Source organism: Sitodiplosis mosellana, unplaced genomic scaffold (assembly GCF_009176505.1).
Source record: "Sitodiplosis mosellana isolate CC-2019 unplaced genomic scaffold, AAFC_SMos_1.0 Smas_scaffold_6166, whole genome shotgun sequence".
In the NCBI taxonomy this organism is placed as follows: domain Eukaryota; kingdom Metazoa; phylum Arthropoda; class Insecta; order Diptera; family Cecidomyiidae; genus Sitodiplosis; species Sitodiplosis mosellana.
The window spans coordinates 2,173,974-2,191,457 of NW_022601407.1; the positions used below are offsets into that span (position 1 = coordinate 2,173,974).

Consider the following 17,484-nt stretch of genomic DNA (forward strand, 5'->3'; position numbering starts at 1 on the left):
GAAGTATCTGTCCTGGAGAATGTATGATATGAATGTGTGAGAAATGCAAGAGATTAACGGTCAATTTATGTTGTTAAGGTTAAATATTTAACCCGAGGGTTAAAAAAACCAATTTATGTTCATTTTTCGATGGGTACGAATTATAAAACAAAAATTCTCGATGCTATTCCCAATATATCATTATTTATTTTATTTTTTCGCGATTAAATAGTTTTATTGATATTTTGTATCAATGGAATTTTGTACTCGCATTATGCGAATTGGCCCAAATGATTCACAATTTCTATTGGAAATAATCCAATGTTTGTAAAGATAGTTGGCAGTTATGAGTTGAGACGGAACATCACATATACTTCGTTGCATTACATTTTTGGAACGGAATCGGCTGTAGATTGGAATCGTTCTAATTTCATTAAATGCTCAAATTATTAATCAATTATTGACATAGACTCTGAAAAAAAGCTTTTTTCTAGTGTTACTCGTTTTGCACCAGTTGCTGTGCAAATACAGTATAGAACACGTGTAAAATAGAAAGGGAAAGTTGAATTCAAGAGAAAATAATTTTGCACACGTTGCCTACTATTCTGAAATTTCACCTGTCGCAGCAGACAAATTAGATTAATAGAAAAAAGTTCTGATTAACACATTTGTTAGACATATCGTAAAAAATGATTGCATATTTTGAAGCGTGTCATTTGATGAATGAAAAGATAGGTCACATACTGTACATTTTCGATATTGAGGTATATGCCATGGTACATTGTACATGTGCAAATTTACATTTTAATGAAAAATTGGCCAACAATGGTCCGGTGACATCAATTGAATGGCTTGAGAAGCATTATTTGTTGGGATATAATTAAAAAAAATTGCCCGATTTTTTCAGCGCACTTTCTAATATTCTAATATTGCCGACCAGTTCGTTGATGAGCTATTTATTGACTAGTAAGCTACAAATTACAATGAACTTTGCATTTTAGAAATTTCTGGTAAAAGTATGAACGCATGTACAAAACACATGTTTACTTGTCTTCTCTACCTTATACAGCATAGTCAAAACGATGCTCGTTGTTTCATGATTACCATAATGAACTTTCAATAGATGACATGCGAAATTTGTCCACACATTCTTTCGTAGTACTATGACTGACATTTCTTTTCTCATTTGCGTGAGCAACAAACACACACACACACACACACACATTGTCAAATATATATATAGTGAAAACGAAATCCATTTTGATTCAAAATCAAGTTCAATGATCGACAGTGGCCTTAAAACTATGTATTTGATGAAGATGCTTCGGCTAGATTTTATATACGAGCATATGTTAATGATATCATTATGAAAAATGATAGTTCATGTATAGAAAGAAATTGCGAAAATTGCTCCATTGGAATTAATATGCAAGATGGTCTTTGTTCAATGTCTGAATGAATATATTAACTAATAAAGAGGAAAATGGAATTAATTCTGATTCATGGTGCAAGAATCAACGATCAATCAATAGAGCAATAATTAAAGATATATTCATAAAACGACATGGACAACGATGCCGGGGCATTTAACAGAAACACTGTGATTGGATCTCTTTTATCTCTTCCATTTATTTGCTCTCTCACATTTCCTGCATCAACTCTGTCTTTACTGAGATGAGATTCTGCGGCTATACGCTGCATCGCCACTCTTCAAATAATAACTTCTTTCTTTTTATCGTTCCGAAAACATTTCTCAGCTACTCGGCGCTATTTTTTTTCTCTCTTTTTACTTTTTCTTCTATCATTATGTGGTTGCACATTTTCATGCACACGCAAAATAATCAACACGCAAGTAAATGGTCGCTTCTAAAACTCGAAATGCATCTCAATGCTTAATTTGTGGAGAAATCTGTCTTTCTGATTCATAGTCGGTTGACTACTTTCTCCCTGTGAATCAAACTAGCACAAGCGATATTTTATACGGACTTGGTTTTAATGAATTTTATCCTATGATGGAGATATAATTCATAAATGCTTCATGCAAAATCAATATAGTTTCAGACTTTTCGTGTATTATTATTATACAATTTTGCCAATTATCACACATTTTAAATAAATTGGATTAAATTGGACAATTATATATTTTTCACCTACATTCTTCTACTATTGCACCATGCGATCTATTTAAAAAAAAACAGCGAAATTGGCATTTATGAAATTATTAAACCTAAGTGATATTATAAGAATATAAGTGTCGCTTCCAGGTTGAACCAAACCGACTGGTAAAATGGCATGTACTCACTCAGAAAGGAATTAGTACGATTCACATATACCAATGGTGATCTGTCAAATTGCCATCATTACTATTGGCGAGAGTGGCGATTTTGTATGTATTGTATCTGCTCTGCTGTGCGATATTACTATGTCACAAAAATGTACCGGTAGTAGTATGGTCATATTACAACCAATACCACTTTGTTATATAGTAATATCACACAGCAGAGCAGATACAATTCATACAAAATCGCCACTCTTATCAATAGTAATGATGGTAATTTGATAGGACACCATTGGTATATGTGAATCGTATTAATTCCGTTCTGAGTGAGTAAAGATTTGCCGTTGGAACAATGCAATTACAATCTTTTTACATGAAAATTTATCATGTGACATGCCGTTGCCGAGGCACTCCTTATCACTCACGAAATATGATTTTGCAACAAACTGCAGAATACACAAAGAGTATACAAGCAAGCCTAAGAAATAAAGTGACACAACGCATGTTTTCCTTTTATACTTTCCTGCTACACTCTGTTTCTCTTTGTTTGGGAAATAAGCTTTGTATCTCTTGTAACGTAAAGTCCATGTCTTCTTAAATCAAGTTTGAGAATTCAATATTAAATGGAATATTTTAATTGTCTCATCGATTTATTTCTTCTGTTTATATTTCCACCTAACTATTTCTGACCTATAAATGCCAGCTATTCCCAACCTGTTCATTTCTATGATGCATCGATTGATTGCCGACAAGTTGTATGCAGTTTGATCGGCATATTGCCAATCAATGTGTGTTAGCAAGGCCAATGTGTATGATAATCTATGCTTCTGGCATCTATTTTACTGTACTCTTGCTTTATTTGCAATTAGTATAATTGTAGCCGATCTGTAATGAAAGGGAACAATAAAATGAAGTGAAACACATACGCCGGAAACAATAATAGGCAAAGCGCAGCCAATAAACAACTACCGATAATCAAATGAAATCAACCGCGATGAGAAGTTACAAATCAGTCTAATTTTTCGATATTTTTTTTTCTTCCCATCATTTGTATAATTTTGCGAATTTAAACAACCAAATAACTATGTCAAACATTTGGGATACAAATAGAAAAAAGAGATATGCATAGCAAATGGGTTTCAGCACATTTCTGTATATTTTTTTCTTTCATTTTCTTTGTAAATACACGTACTATGTATGTACTATACCAATGGCCAAACTTGAATTGAATGTGAAATACAAAATACAATAATAATTGACAATAAGTTTGCGATTCAAGAGCATGTTGTACTGTTGCTGCTTAATGCTTATGGTTGATTTTGTATTCGTTAGCTTGGTATTGCTAGCATATCATTACCGGAACGCAGCATGATCATCTGTATCGTCACATTGCTAGTTTGTTTTCATTTGTATTGCTAGTTTGTTGGAGCTACATAGCCATATCTTCTTATGGATCAAACCTAACAGAAAATTTCTCCAATGCCTTGGCATAATAAGAGAAACGTATAACCATTTAAACACAGTATTAATATAAGCCGAGAGATGGGACAATCCAGTGCATGCCATCTGGATATAACAGAAAAATATGTCGCTTGTAGTTGAGTGTTTCTCTCTCTCTCTCTCTCTCTCTCTCTCTCTCTCTCTCTCTCTCTCTTCTCTCTTCTCTCTTCTCTCCACTGCTATTACTGCCGTCACGTTTCACGCGGAGGCTCCCATCCGCGGAACATCCAAAATGATGATCATACTACCACTGAGTACCACCGATTGCAAATTCACAATCAATAGGTGTTTTCATTATATACACACAGACATATATACACATGTATGCACATAAAGGAGTGGTATGAGAACATTTTATTCTACATAAGTGGATTTGCTTGTGCATCGTTCCAAATTACTAACGGCACTATGACCTCTTGGCTCTCTTTTCCTCTTCTTTAATATCACCCATCTGATTGGTTGTGTGTAATTCCAGTTTGTGCGCGCTTTGCCATCGTCAAATACTTGACTTACTTGTGCGATGTGGAGAGGAACTTCATTGCAGTTTAATTGGGTCTATTGTATATCTCACTGTTTGCAGAATGAAGAAAACAAAAATGCACGGAAAACGGATTGATTCATGTGCAGCAATCGACAAAATCATAATAACCGTAATGTTTATGACCTTTTATTCAAAGTGAAAATATATCGAAGCTAAACATATATGTGGGTATGTTGTGCAGAGATGCTATCGAAAAATCATCTATACAAAGAAGTTGACATATAAAAGGTATTTCAGCGCCATAAATCAATGCAAACATTTTCAAATGTGATATCAAAATAAATGTGCTCAAGCAATGGAATAATTGTTTGACGTCATCAAAAATGTCTTACGATTTTTTTTTCGGACGTTATTCGTCTATTTTTCATCGTTTTTTATTTATCTAGTTCTTCATTTTCTGACACTCGATAAAACCATAAAATAATAAAGTACATTTTCATGCAGTTGTTTAGGTCAATTTATACATTAAAAAATCGATCATAACATATTGATATGTTTTATGAATCACTCAAGACTTTCCACAAAGATAAAACCATATAGCTAGAACGTGAAATTCTACACACGTGGTGATTATTACGGTTTACTCCTCATTCACGATTTCGAAATATTTAGAGCACAATCATGGCTGTGACCATATTAATAGCCCGTGTCATCGTTGTTCTGATTGTTTTATGAAAGAAAAAGTTTTGTCATATCATTTGAATACCAAAAAACTCCATTATTGACAATGTATGAGTGTGTGTGACAATCACGACCAAACGTTGTTAACAAAAGGTATAAATGGAATCGGAAGAGAGTAAAAGAGAGAAAAAACGGAAAAACGCGTATAGAAAAAACATGCATGCGGTCATTTGAATGCGTTTAGCTAAGCAAATTGCACGACACACATATTCAAATGTGACACAGTTTCTACCGTTTCTCTCTCTCTCTCTCGTTCTCTCCCATTCTCTCCCGATTTTACCATAATCACTCTCCAACATATCATTATTATTGATAGTGAATAGTCTTTTTGCTGTAATTTTTCGGATCAATAATTGCAAAAAATATACCAATTTAGCGTTATTTAATGGGTGAAAAAAAACCTCTTATTTTTGTTTCGCCACTTTTTCCCCGTGTGGAAAAAGCAGTTGGTAATTTACAATTAATATGTGTTAATTAAATTAACTAGACAAAACTGCGCACGAAAGTCTTAATTTTCGATGAAGAAAACAATTGGAAAGAGAGAGAAATGATGAATTGAAAACCAAACCATTGATGCTGATCAAAATTACGGCGCGCGTTTGTTTTCTTCTAGTTTATTTTGCGACGGACTATAATTTACAGCGCGAATCTAGATCAATGGATAAGAAAGTGTAAATGCGAATATAAAATCAATACAAAACTAGCAGCGGCCACAAGCGTACAGCAGCGTGTCGATTAAAGTAAAAAAAAAATCCGCTGTCTTCCAAACGAATTTGTTCATCCGATGTGCTATGGCTTACGCTTGATGGTAGAAAAAAAATTTCAGAGCATTTTTCGTTTTCATTGAACGATTCTAAGCAACAACAACAACAAAATAACAAAACAACTTGATACTTCGTTTGAACAATTGCCAACATTTCAATGGGCCAAGCATCGAATGAATTCGTACAATTTGGGAAACTAATTGATTTTGCAACCATCGAAATAATGGGCCATGATAGATTTGATAAAAGCATCGAACGAATTGCATGCGAATAAGTGGTTGTTACCAGCAAAACTCAAACGGATTGTGATACAGATTTTTTTTTTAAGAGCGCGCTCACAAAATGCAACATTGATTTGCTAAGTTTCAAAAGTGTTTTTTTTCTCTGTTTCTGTTCGTTGCTGTGCACATAAAATCATTGAAATAAGCGAACCATTTCCATTCGGGCGATGTGATGTGATGGTTTTTATTTTCCTGTGCACATTATTTCAAAATGTAAACCAATGATGGGCTGCTGAATTTTTCCTCAAACGACTGAAGCGTTGCCATTATCGAAAGGTGAATCGAGTCGGTACAGTACTTTTATCAGTTTCAATTTCATTGCGTCTTTCGCTTCCGGTTTCCATAGCCATTTCATTTCATTTCATTTTGAAACTGAATCTTTAAAAAGTTGCAAGCCGAAACCGAACGTTTCGAAGCAATTTTCAACTTGGAATTTCGTTGTTTTTTTTTCTTCTCAAACATTCGATTGGTTTTTGCTGTGTGATCTTATATCAAATGAATTGAGTGAGGACGAAAACAAGATTGTTGGTTTTGAAATTTATCGATGCGTAACATCTCCACATATAGATTTGGTATGTGGTTTTTTGTCTCCACTAATCCAAATGATGACACTCATTTATGATTCATGCTATATTTTTCACAATAACTTTTTTACACATTCAAACGATCATAAATGCCCGTATATAATCAATATCGAAAATCTTCTCATCGATGAATATTTAGCCGACGCTTAATTTATTTATTGCCTTTTAAGCGCTCTAACCTCTTAATATCCATGAACAGAAAGCTAATTAGTAATTTTATGCATATCTCCAAACGATTCAAAACCAATGAAACTAATTAAATACAAAAAAAACGCGATGATTTATCACCCATAATACTTAAGTTCGACGAGGAAAGTTAAAGCGGAAGAATTTGCGTGCATTCGTTTTAAATTTAAAATCGAAAGTCGACACATTTCATTTAATCACATACCCAAGTGTAGTTATTCAATTTCAACATTTTCCCCTGTGTGTCTGTTTTTATTTCACTTTAGTTGCACTCATGGTGTGAGAGATCGTCGTGTGATTACCGTTTGCATAGCATAATAAAGAAACCAAAGTAGATGTAGTTTTGCTCAGATTTCTTATCTGATGAATCTTCTCGTTGTTCCGTTGCGTGATTTGCTTCCCGTCATCGTCATCGTCATCTCCGACGTCGACATCTACGTCGGCGTCCATTTCCAAATAGTTTCCAGTAAGGTTATTTCGTTATCCAGTTATGTCAGCTGAATTGATTCACGATTTTCAAATTGAGTCTCTTTCTATAGACACTTTTGACTGTGTGTTTGTATCTAAATGTATCAAACAACAAGCTCACACTTTGCAACAATCGATGAAAAATTGGTGATGCTTGCCAATGCTTTGAATGGCCGATTCGGATGGCTTTGATGAAACCCCAAGCTAGCTTAATATTGTGATTGTATTGGACTCCATTTCGATGCTCTCTTTCACAATACACACAAAAATTGTTTCTTTGAAACAAGCAAAACGTCTTTGTTGTTGTTGTTGCTGTTATTGGCGGCCTATACGAATAAATAATATAGCCTACGAGTATCGCATACGCCAATGCATAAATTAATTGAGCTTCGGTCTTTTCATTCCAACAAAATAGACATTTTGTATGCTTTGGTTTCAACATTATATGTTTTTGGCTTCGGTGTATTGCGATACGTCCAAATTGGTTCTTTGCCGTTTTTTTCTGTTCCTCCATTTCTACAGCCAAATAAAACGGTTGATGATTCGATTTTATAGCGGTCATTGACATCGGCTCTTGATCTTCGAAAATTTGATGAAATTTTAATATCGGTCTACATTAATGTATTTTTTTTTAGTTCGACGGTCACTTGTGTGCCCTTTCATTTATGTATTTAGAATAGGTTTTCTAGCAACGTTTAATGAGTTGAAAGTCTTACCATTCTCTCTCAAGATAATCGGGGAATATGATGTAAGGTGTAGTGAGAGTATGACTACGAATAACGATAAAGTTGTTACACGTAGCAAAAGTACAATTTAAACGTGCACAAGAAATAATTTCAATTGTATTACATTAGCTTAGATTTATCCATTACATTATCGTAAATATGATGCGAATTGCACATTTTTGGGAAAGCAACGAAAAAGGCAAAATGAAAACTAAGAACAAATTATCATGATCTGATTATCATAAGTTGAACGAAACAAACCATGAGATGTCATAATAAACCAATTAGAACGTACACATATGTCGAGTGTGCGTGTTGACTCAACACTGTTGAGAGAGTCAATCAAAATGCATGTTAACTCACTCAAAACACACCACATAGATTTCATTTAACCATCCAACCAATTTAATTAACTCGAATGAAATCGGTTTACCACGTTATGGCTTTAATGACAAAAGATTATTTTTTTTTTTTTGCTTGCATTTCGCACAGATTACTCGTATTGTTTCAAACATTTTCAGGTTTTTGAAATATGTGCACATACGTCATACATCATCGTATGTGTCATGCAAAAAGATTCATTATAGCCACATTATTATGGTCCATTTATTGAATAACCATAGGAAATATAAAAAAAGAGAAAAAAGTGCAATTTAAATAAATAACTTGCAATTATAAATTCAGTGGGAATCATTACTGACCATAATTGTTTATAATGACAAATAAAAAAACTTGCATTCGAAAGTATTACGACGTGTGATAAGATCCAATGATATTTTATTCCTCAAATCGTAAAATCAATTATTCAAAAACTTGACGCTTTCAACTTTTCGAGCGTTTTTTCTTCTTCTTTCATTTCCAAAAAAATACACTTTTCTTCCGGACCACTGGTTGGGTTTCAACGGAACCTAATCTACCTATATGACGTAAGAGACAAAGGTGTGCATGCGATGTATTGAGTAAAATGATGAGAGGTGACTGGTGATACATAAAAGTGCTATAATGATAAAGATTGAAATTGATATAATGTGTTTGCGGCTGTATTTCTTTTTTTCTTCTTTCAACTTGCATTTTCCTATCATTGTTTATATGTGTGCAATGAGTACACAATGAGCACAGCATAGCGCATATCATAATAGTAACATCTTGCGCGTACAAATTATTAATAGCGTTACGAAATGTGCACACCAAACACGCACACACTGGGTAGAAGTTGAAAAAAAAATCAAAGGAAAGAGTAGAATAACAAATGAAAAATGAAACAGCACAGCTCACACAAATACACATGCATGTATGCATATTTCATCTGGATGTCTGTAGCCATGCGCCCAGTTTGATTTCAATTCGAATTTTATTTTCAGCATCAATAAAGCGTGAGAGTCTTCAATTTCATAAACATAACCATAACCATAACCAAATGATGTGTATGAACGGTGTGTGACTTGCACAACTCTTGTTTCGCATTTACCTGCATCATCATCATCATCTCAACAGAGATGTTGCAAAATGCGAGCTTTTTTTCTTCCTAGGTTCAATTTGCGCAAAGCTCAATTTTTTTTTTCACGAATTTAGTATGGAATTCATATTAAAGAAAGAGTCGACTCAACATGTGGGTGGTACATTATGGTAAAATGTTGAAATTTAAACAGCTGGAATTTGATTTTCATTTTATTTAATCACTGAGCATAAGAGTCTTAATAGAAATAGTTGATAGATAATAATTGATGTATCTCCATTGCGAAAAAAGTGAATCGATGAAGAGAGTAAGTGATGTTTTCCATAGAATGAATGGAAGGTAACCATACTCAATTTGAACATACTTTATGCCACAATATTTAATTAGTTCCGCAAACCATAATTTCAACATACAGTAATGCACAATGTACCAGCAGGTATGCTAGGTTGTCGAAACACAAAAAAAAATTGAAATAACATTTGATTACAAATAAAAACGTATCTTCAAGAAAAAAAAAACATGAACCAAGAACAAAATGAAGACAAAAATATCGCTCAAGAGTTGAACCGCATTTCATGCCAATGAACTTGAACGGTCGAAAAACGTATGGTGTACCAATACAAGTTCAATGTATGCGTTGTGCGAAAACAAATCCATCCGAAAAAAATTTAATTGATTCGTTGGAGTTCTTTCAAGAGAACAGTTATGCAAGTATCGTATTTTATATTGTCTGCTTCTACTTGTCGTTCCAAGTGCCCAGTTCGCTATGTGCTGCGCTACACATGTGTGTGTGTGTGGTAATGGTTGCTTCGTAGGTTATTCTGCTTCATTTATTTTAAAATGGCCTTGACTTTAAATTGAACACACTCACTACGTTATTGTATCTTCTCAACGTGCTTCGTATACAGAATGGAACGCCAATTTCGAAAAGAGCGCTTGAGTTTCGAGGAAGTTTTTCTTTTCAAGAATTCGCAGAGAAATTATACGGGGAAAAATGCGATTATGGACACAAATACAACTAAATACATAGCAATAAACAGAAAATAGAAATGACATGTTTACAAAATATAAGACGAACAGTGTTTGTGCATGTTTCTCAAATGTTCACTGTCTTCTTCCATTATACTTTTTTAGCTATTCACTTTCATAGTGCAACAAACACAAATTTGTATATACGCATTGTGGAACTTGTTAACAACTTTGGGATAAATATAAAAAAGTTTAACGCGAAAGTTTCAAAATCAAAACGTCTCAGCTGATGCTGGCTGAAAATCCGGCAAACATATATATAACTAACAAAAATAAAGACTTATATACATATTTGAAGTGAGTTTGATTCATGGCAAAAGCAATATTCGCTGAATTTTGATGTAAAATTTGATCATCTGAACTCTATCTTCGACCCAATTGGCATAACGACGGTATTAAGCTTTCGCTTTCGAATCTGCCCCTTAAGTTTATTCATATTTCCCAAATATTCGAACATTAAAATCAATATAAATTCTTCGATTGTTAGCTCTCATTCCGTATGAAAACGTGAATTTATGCAGATGAGGCTGTTTTCGAAGTGTTGATCAGTTTTGATTTTATTCATTCGTCATGGTAACGTTTAATCTTCTTTGTTGTCTTGTCCAATTTACTTGAGTCGGCCGCAGCATCACGCGTTTGAAGCACGGTTGCACGCTTCTTCTGCACGATGAAGTTTGTTTTTTTTTAATGTTCCAAACTTTCAAATATTTGTGATGAGAGTCCAAAAAAATAAGTTCTGCATTGTCAGATCGGGCCTTTGTACGGCGAACTCCTCCAAACTAAGCAAAAATGTGATGGTCAGATTTTAATTGATTACCCCGACCAAGTAATGGGTTAATTTTGCAAATTATTTCACCTCACCGTTTTTTTTCGACAATTGTTCGTTGAATACATTCATTTCCGATTAGAAACTATTGTTACGAAGATGGCTATTCGATGTACTTATCAAACTTTGGCTATAGGAAATGCCTTCCCGTTTACTTATGTGATTATATTATTTAACATTGTTTCCAATGGTTTCATTCAAATTTATTCCAAGTTTACACTTGGCTGAACACTGGCGCCAAAATATATTTGTATAATTTTCATTGAACAGCATTTCAAACTGAACGGATTTTTGTCCTAAATTTTCTTTGTCATCTCTCTCACTCTCTGGGGATGCTATTCACACATGGTTCAAGAAGTGCATCACTTTCTATAAATACTACAAATGTTTCCGATCAAACAAACTCAATTGTTCTCAAACGGATACAATGAATGAATAAACTTCAATTTGAAGTTTGTCGATTTTAATTGTTACCGATTTACCATTCAATTATTTGAAATTGTTGTTCCATTCACTCACTTATCGACGATAAATGGTGGGAGAAGCATTGAAAAATGTTGTCTTTGTTCAATCGTTCTGAATTGTTTCCTTAGTGAAAGCATCCATGGAGTCAAAGATCAGCAAAAATAAAACGATATCTTCGATTAAAGACACGGAAGCGCACAGCAAAAACCGACAAATGATAGAAAGCAACCAAAAGAAAAATGTCAACAACAAAATAGGACACGAACAAAAAAATGTCAACGATTTATGTTCAAAGAAATTGTCATTATTAGCAGATATTTTGATATTTGATTTTCAGTTAGTTGCTTTTAGTAGTATTTATAATTTGACGTTAATCTTTAAAAAAAAAGAGCTAAAATCCGCAGAAAACTAAAGAGAAACAAATACCAATGACTGGATGACAAATGAAAAAAAATTCCGATTGGTTTATCGTTTTGACTATGAGCAGCGAGTGTTGAAACATTACTCAACGTTCACCAAATATACCATTTTGCGAGCGTGGACGCTTCATGCTTTCAGTTTTATCGATAGCATCTCCCGCGAGCATAATTTTTCATCAATTCGATGCGGTTATTGTTTTCAACTTTTTTCTAATGATGAAACCAAGTGGGTATTGGAGGTAAAAATAGGAAAAAAAATATATAACATTTTTCACTATCAAGATCTTTTTTTTATCTTAGTTTGAATTTTGATCAAATGGAAAGACTAAAATAATGATAAAAATATGAAGTGCAATGTAGATACGTACAATGTACATGCAGTACATGAAACAGGTTTCATCCATCAACTGGTTTTTTCTCTCTTGTGTTTGCCATAAACCGTCATCTTTGTGCTTCAGATGTGTTTCAGCACTTGAACGGCAACATAATATGGAACAATTTCTAATTATGCCAAGAAGAACTCCGATTGCTACAAAAAAAACCAGCAATGTAATGCTTTCAAGGCTAACAAAAGAGATACAAAGAGTTGTTCAGTGCTTTTAGTGTAAACATTTCCCTGAAGTGGTGGTTCTTTATATAAATTTGTATAAACAAAATCAACTCGAAAAGAATTATATTCAAAACAATCTGTCCTTAGTCAAAAGTGGAAAAACCCACTTTTGCTTTATTTTTGTAGACTTTTAGCTGTATGATACGCACACTCAATAAGATTATTGGCGTAATAGTATTTTTTTTTTTTTCAAATCAAATATTTTCTTTAAAATAATATATACAAAATACATTTCATATGAGTGCCCCGTGTCTTGAATGCAAATACTCCTTGAACAATTTCAAGCTAGCCTATAGGCTTGTTGTGATTTTCATTGAATGTATTTATTTTTATGTTTCAAAAGTCGATTGCAGCTTAGTTCATCTCTATTTTTATCTGCTATGTACGATTGTGCGACAGCTATTTAGATTCGCCACAACACCCATCAAGATGCCTATACATAAGGTGTGGCTGATAAAAATCTTACGATTGTCTACACAAGATTTTTAAATGCATTTCACAGCCCACAAACCTCTGAATTATTCATAGTGTATTTGTGATTTTTGTTAATCATTTGGTTTTCTAATCACTCATACTCTTTTTCAATGTACAAAATTTTCGGATTTTGGAATGCAAAATCTATGGGTGAAATTGACAGGAGGTTACATTTGTTCAACAACAACAAGTAGTTGTGAATAATCTAATAATTTTTTCTTCAACTTTTGATTCCGTCTGCACAAAACTTATAGATTCGAGAACACTAACTTTGCAAATGTCCTCGTTTCGCGAAAAACAGCGAACCTTTAACTATTCTTAAGTGGATAGAAACTTTCGTGTCAAGTCAGTGAAACATGATTTCTTCTCAGCCCAAAGTAAGGAACGAATCAACAGCTTTCTTATCCCGAATGCTGTGCTTGACAGCGAACATTTGAACTGAGACAGAGAAGAAACTATAGATTGATTTATAGCATTTAAATTCAAATTGTCGGCAGTAAGACCAACCTTGCACCTTACGTTTTCGTGCATATACATTAAGGATGCGACGACTATCTTGTATTGAAACCTTTTAAAATTAGAGAGTTATCACCGGGAATGTTATCACTTCTCCATACCATGCCCGGAATAAAACAGAAATCTCACATTTAAATGAAGGAGCGACCAAACGCAAAACAGCACCTAAATTTTCATTGCACATAAGACGTAGAAATATATTTATAACCAATTTTATCTTTATTACCTGACTCTTTAAACATGATTTTTTTTAATCTATTTTCAGATTCGCAATATGGTTACTGCATGGTTAAATAAGTGCTAAACAATTGAAAAAAAAAATTAATTGTATGACAATGCACAACTATTGAAGCACATTGTTAGACGTAATCGTTATATGACTTTGAATATTATTATATGAATATCAGTGCTGTACCCATAAACTCAGTTAAATGAATCGAAATTGAAAATAGTAATGAAATCTATTTGTGAACGTGAAAATGGCCTACATGAAAATGCAGTGTTCTTGCGAACCAAGATTTATAAATATATCATGAATAAGGGGCTAAACGAATATTTAAACTAAAAGTTGATGAAAAAAACATTTTGAATCTACACAATTTGAAAAGCAATACAAATTCCAAATGCAATTTAAGCGATTTGAAAATTGGACTTTGTGAAACTTTATTTAATCTGGTTTAAATGGTGGTTTTAATTTCAGGAAGGAAACATATCTAAGAGTGTTTGTTGGCATAGTACTTCACTGTATCCATAGAAACAATCACACGATAGTCGTAAAAGATAGCTGAACAAGAATGTCTTCGTTGCACAGAAACCATTGAAGTTTTAACTATTCGTGATGACACTGCCATAGACTAAGAACACTACCGCATGAGGCGACCACAGCAGAGAGAAATTCAAGATTGGAGAGGAACGCTTTTAGTTTCATCATTTACGGCAGATATTACCTGGGCTGTATCTAATGTGAAATAATCGGCTGGATTCCGTGCAGAGCATAGTCGAATGTTTGTTGCAAGTCTGAATAGATTCAATGTTGAACGCATTAACAACACTCCATATATGGCAGCATAGAAAAAATGTCCACGATGCAACATACAAAACAAAGCCACCAACAAGTAATAACCACATAAATTAAGTCGTACTAAAAGCGTAACTCAAGATAACTTGCACGACGTCGAGCGCAACGAGCAACTATCGACAGGAACGAGTTAAATGTAAACTGGTTCGATTGACAAGCGTCCGAAAAAAAAAGATAGTGAAAGAGACATCGGATGGATGATGATGCTTTGAACATATCTTTGTTGCAAACGAAAAATCCGAATTCATTTTTCTTGGAACCAAATTCAAACAGGGGCGGAAAACAATTCAAATAATCCAAAATCAATTAATTCAATGAAAATTTAGAACACATTAGGCTGCACAACATAAACACAAAAAAGAATTACATCAAACGATATTATCAATAAAAACGGTTAAATTTACACTGTAACACTGTAAAAATGGGGTTTTTATGGCGACGTCGATCATCAGTGGTGAAAATCGTAATACTGCTATCAGCCGTTTGGTTTACAATTGCATTTCTGATTTATTCGGAAGATCGAAGGACTTCGAATATGGTGGCCTCTGGGCCACACAGTCTTGAACTTAAATATAATAATGAGAATAACAATAATGATAATAATAATAATGAGTTTGATGATGTTGATGATAATGAGAATAGCATAGACAATATCAATGAAAATATCGATCGATTTTTCAACAATGAACTGAACTTCAACAAAAATTCTGTAAATAGAGAAAATCAGAAAAATGAATCAGTGGCCAATAATGTGATTTTAAGCAATTTAAACAATAATGAAAATTTGGATAGTAATTTAAATGATAACGATGACAGCAATATATTTGGCAAGAATAAAAGACTTAGTGCACGTCAAAAAGGAGATGCTAAGAAGCCCGCATCTGATGATAATGGTAAGTCAAAATAAATAGGTTACATCAATTTGCTCAAGCGTTTGAGTGCGTTATTACGATTGCGTTTGTGCTCTGTTATCAACGACAGTCAAAGATTATCGTAGAATTTTTGAGTCATATGTAGATGTCATAAATTCCTATAGTTGAATCATTTCCTTATCACCTTATTTCTTTCTGACACAGAATATTCCGAACAAAAGAATATCGAAACTTGAATAACTAAGTGCATTTTATCACTGAACATTCTTCTATACTTCCAATTCAACAATGCAATTTCTTTCCATTTTTCACGTATATGCTTTTCAAGCGTGTAAACAAATTGTACAAACACAGAAAAAAAAACGTAACAAGTGAACATATTTTTGCTAACAAAAATGAATTTATTAGGAACTATGAAGTGTATTCGACAACAGCACCACGACCAAATATATATGATAATCGCAATTTGACATTTCATAAGACTCGTTCGAAATTGCGTTGGTTTATAGAAAGAAACATCACTTCATGTAAATGTATACCTCATGTGCTCAGGTTGTAATCCGAACTATTCGAAAATGAATTCCAAGCCAACTTTCCAATCGTTTGCTCTTCCACCTAGCAATTGAATGACATTTCAAAGCAGTTATAGGAATGGTGATTTTCTGTGAATGTTTGAAGCGTCAGTAGATCATACAAACATTGGTGCTATTAAAATTTTTGAAAATGCAGCGAACCGCCAATTCTTGCTTTACCATTGGTGCCGTAATCACTGTAATGCTTTGAGTAGCGTGCAGTCCCATCCAATCGAGTATTTGCCGTTTTGTACAGATTGAAATTAGCTGATGCCATCAGGTTGGTTCCAACGCCTTCTTCGTGGTCGGCATCTATGTTAAAATCGAACTGTCGCTTCCAACGATGATGCTGCTTGTGTGATGTTTTATCATGTGTTTTTTGTGTCGGTTCATTTGCATCGCCAATTTTATTATTTTGAAGCAAAGAACGAATGTAATTTTCATGATCTATTGATGCTTCGGTTAAACAAAGACACAGCACAAATATAGCCAGCGGCAACGTTTTAAAATGCATTTTTTTTCCACCAAATAAGGATAGTTTCACGTAACTTTAAATTAAATTTTGCGATTTGTTTGAACTATCAATCAAAATAAATTATTTTGCCAATCCATACTTATCATTATCAGGGCTACAAACATATAAATAGAGAGACAGATTGTAAATTCGATGTAGGGCTGTAACAAATGACGAACCGTTGAATTTGTCCCAATTAGCAATTCATATATTCCTTACAGCAATTGTTTTGGAATAAGAATAACGGCAATGAGAGAGTAACATGGCGTTTTTTCCTATTCGATTAGATAAAGGTGTACTTATACCACCGGCGATGAATTCGCCAGACGCACCAGGTGAAATGGGCAGGCCCGTAATACTTCCGACAAATATGTCAGCTGAAATGAAGAAATCGGTCGACGATGGCTGGATGAAAAATGCATTCAATCAATATGCATCCGATTTAATTTCAATTCATCGTAGTCTTCCCGATCCAAGAGATCCATGGTAAGTGTAACATTTCGATTTTTTCCATTCATTCGATTTGGATAGCATCTATCGTATAGTTTGAAGAAAAGAAAAACCAGCATTTTTTTCTCTCTGAAAAGAAAATCTGAAAATCATCGATTAATCTCTCTCTCTCTCTCTCTCTCTCTCTCTCTCTCTCTCTCTCTCTCTCTCTCTCTC

At 33.8% G+C, this 17,484-nt stretch overlaps 1 protein-coding gene across 5 annotated transcripts in view; it reads left to right on the forward strand.

The window, feature by feature from the left end:
* LOC129575027 (putative polypeptide N-acetylgalactosaminyltransferase 9) overlaps positions 1-17,484 on the forward strand; it is a 33,100-nt gene that overhangs the window by 9,562 nt on the left and 6,054 nt on the right. For 3 of the 5 annotated variants that reach the window (XM_055457819.1, XM_055457816.1, XM_055457817.1), the window contains 2 exons: positions 14,483-15,753; positions 17,106-17,304. In XM_055457819.1, coding sequence (XP_055313794.1) covers positions 15,282-15,753; positions 17,106-17,304 — 671 coding nt within the window. In that variant the 5' untranslated portion in view covers positions 14,483-15,281. Of the gene's footprint in view, positions 1-14,047; positions 15,754-17,105; positions 17,305-17,484 lie in introns of all 5 variants that reach the window. The other 2 variants (XM_055457820.1, XM_055457818.1) reach the window with 1 other exon arrangement.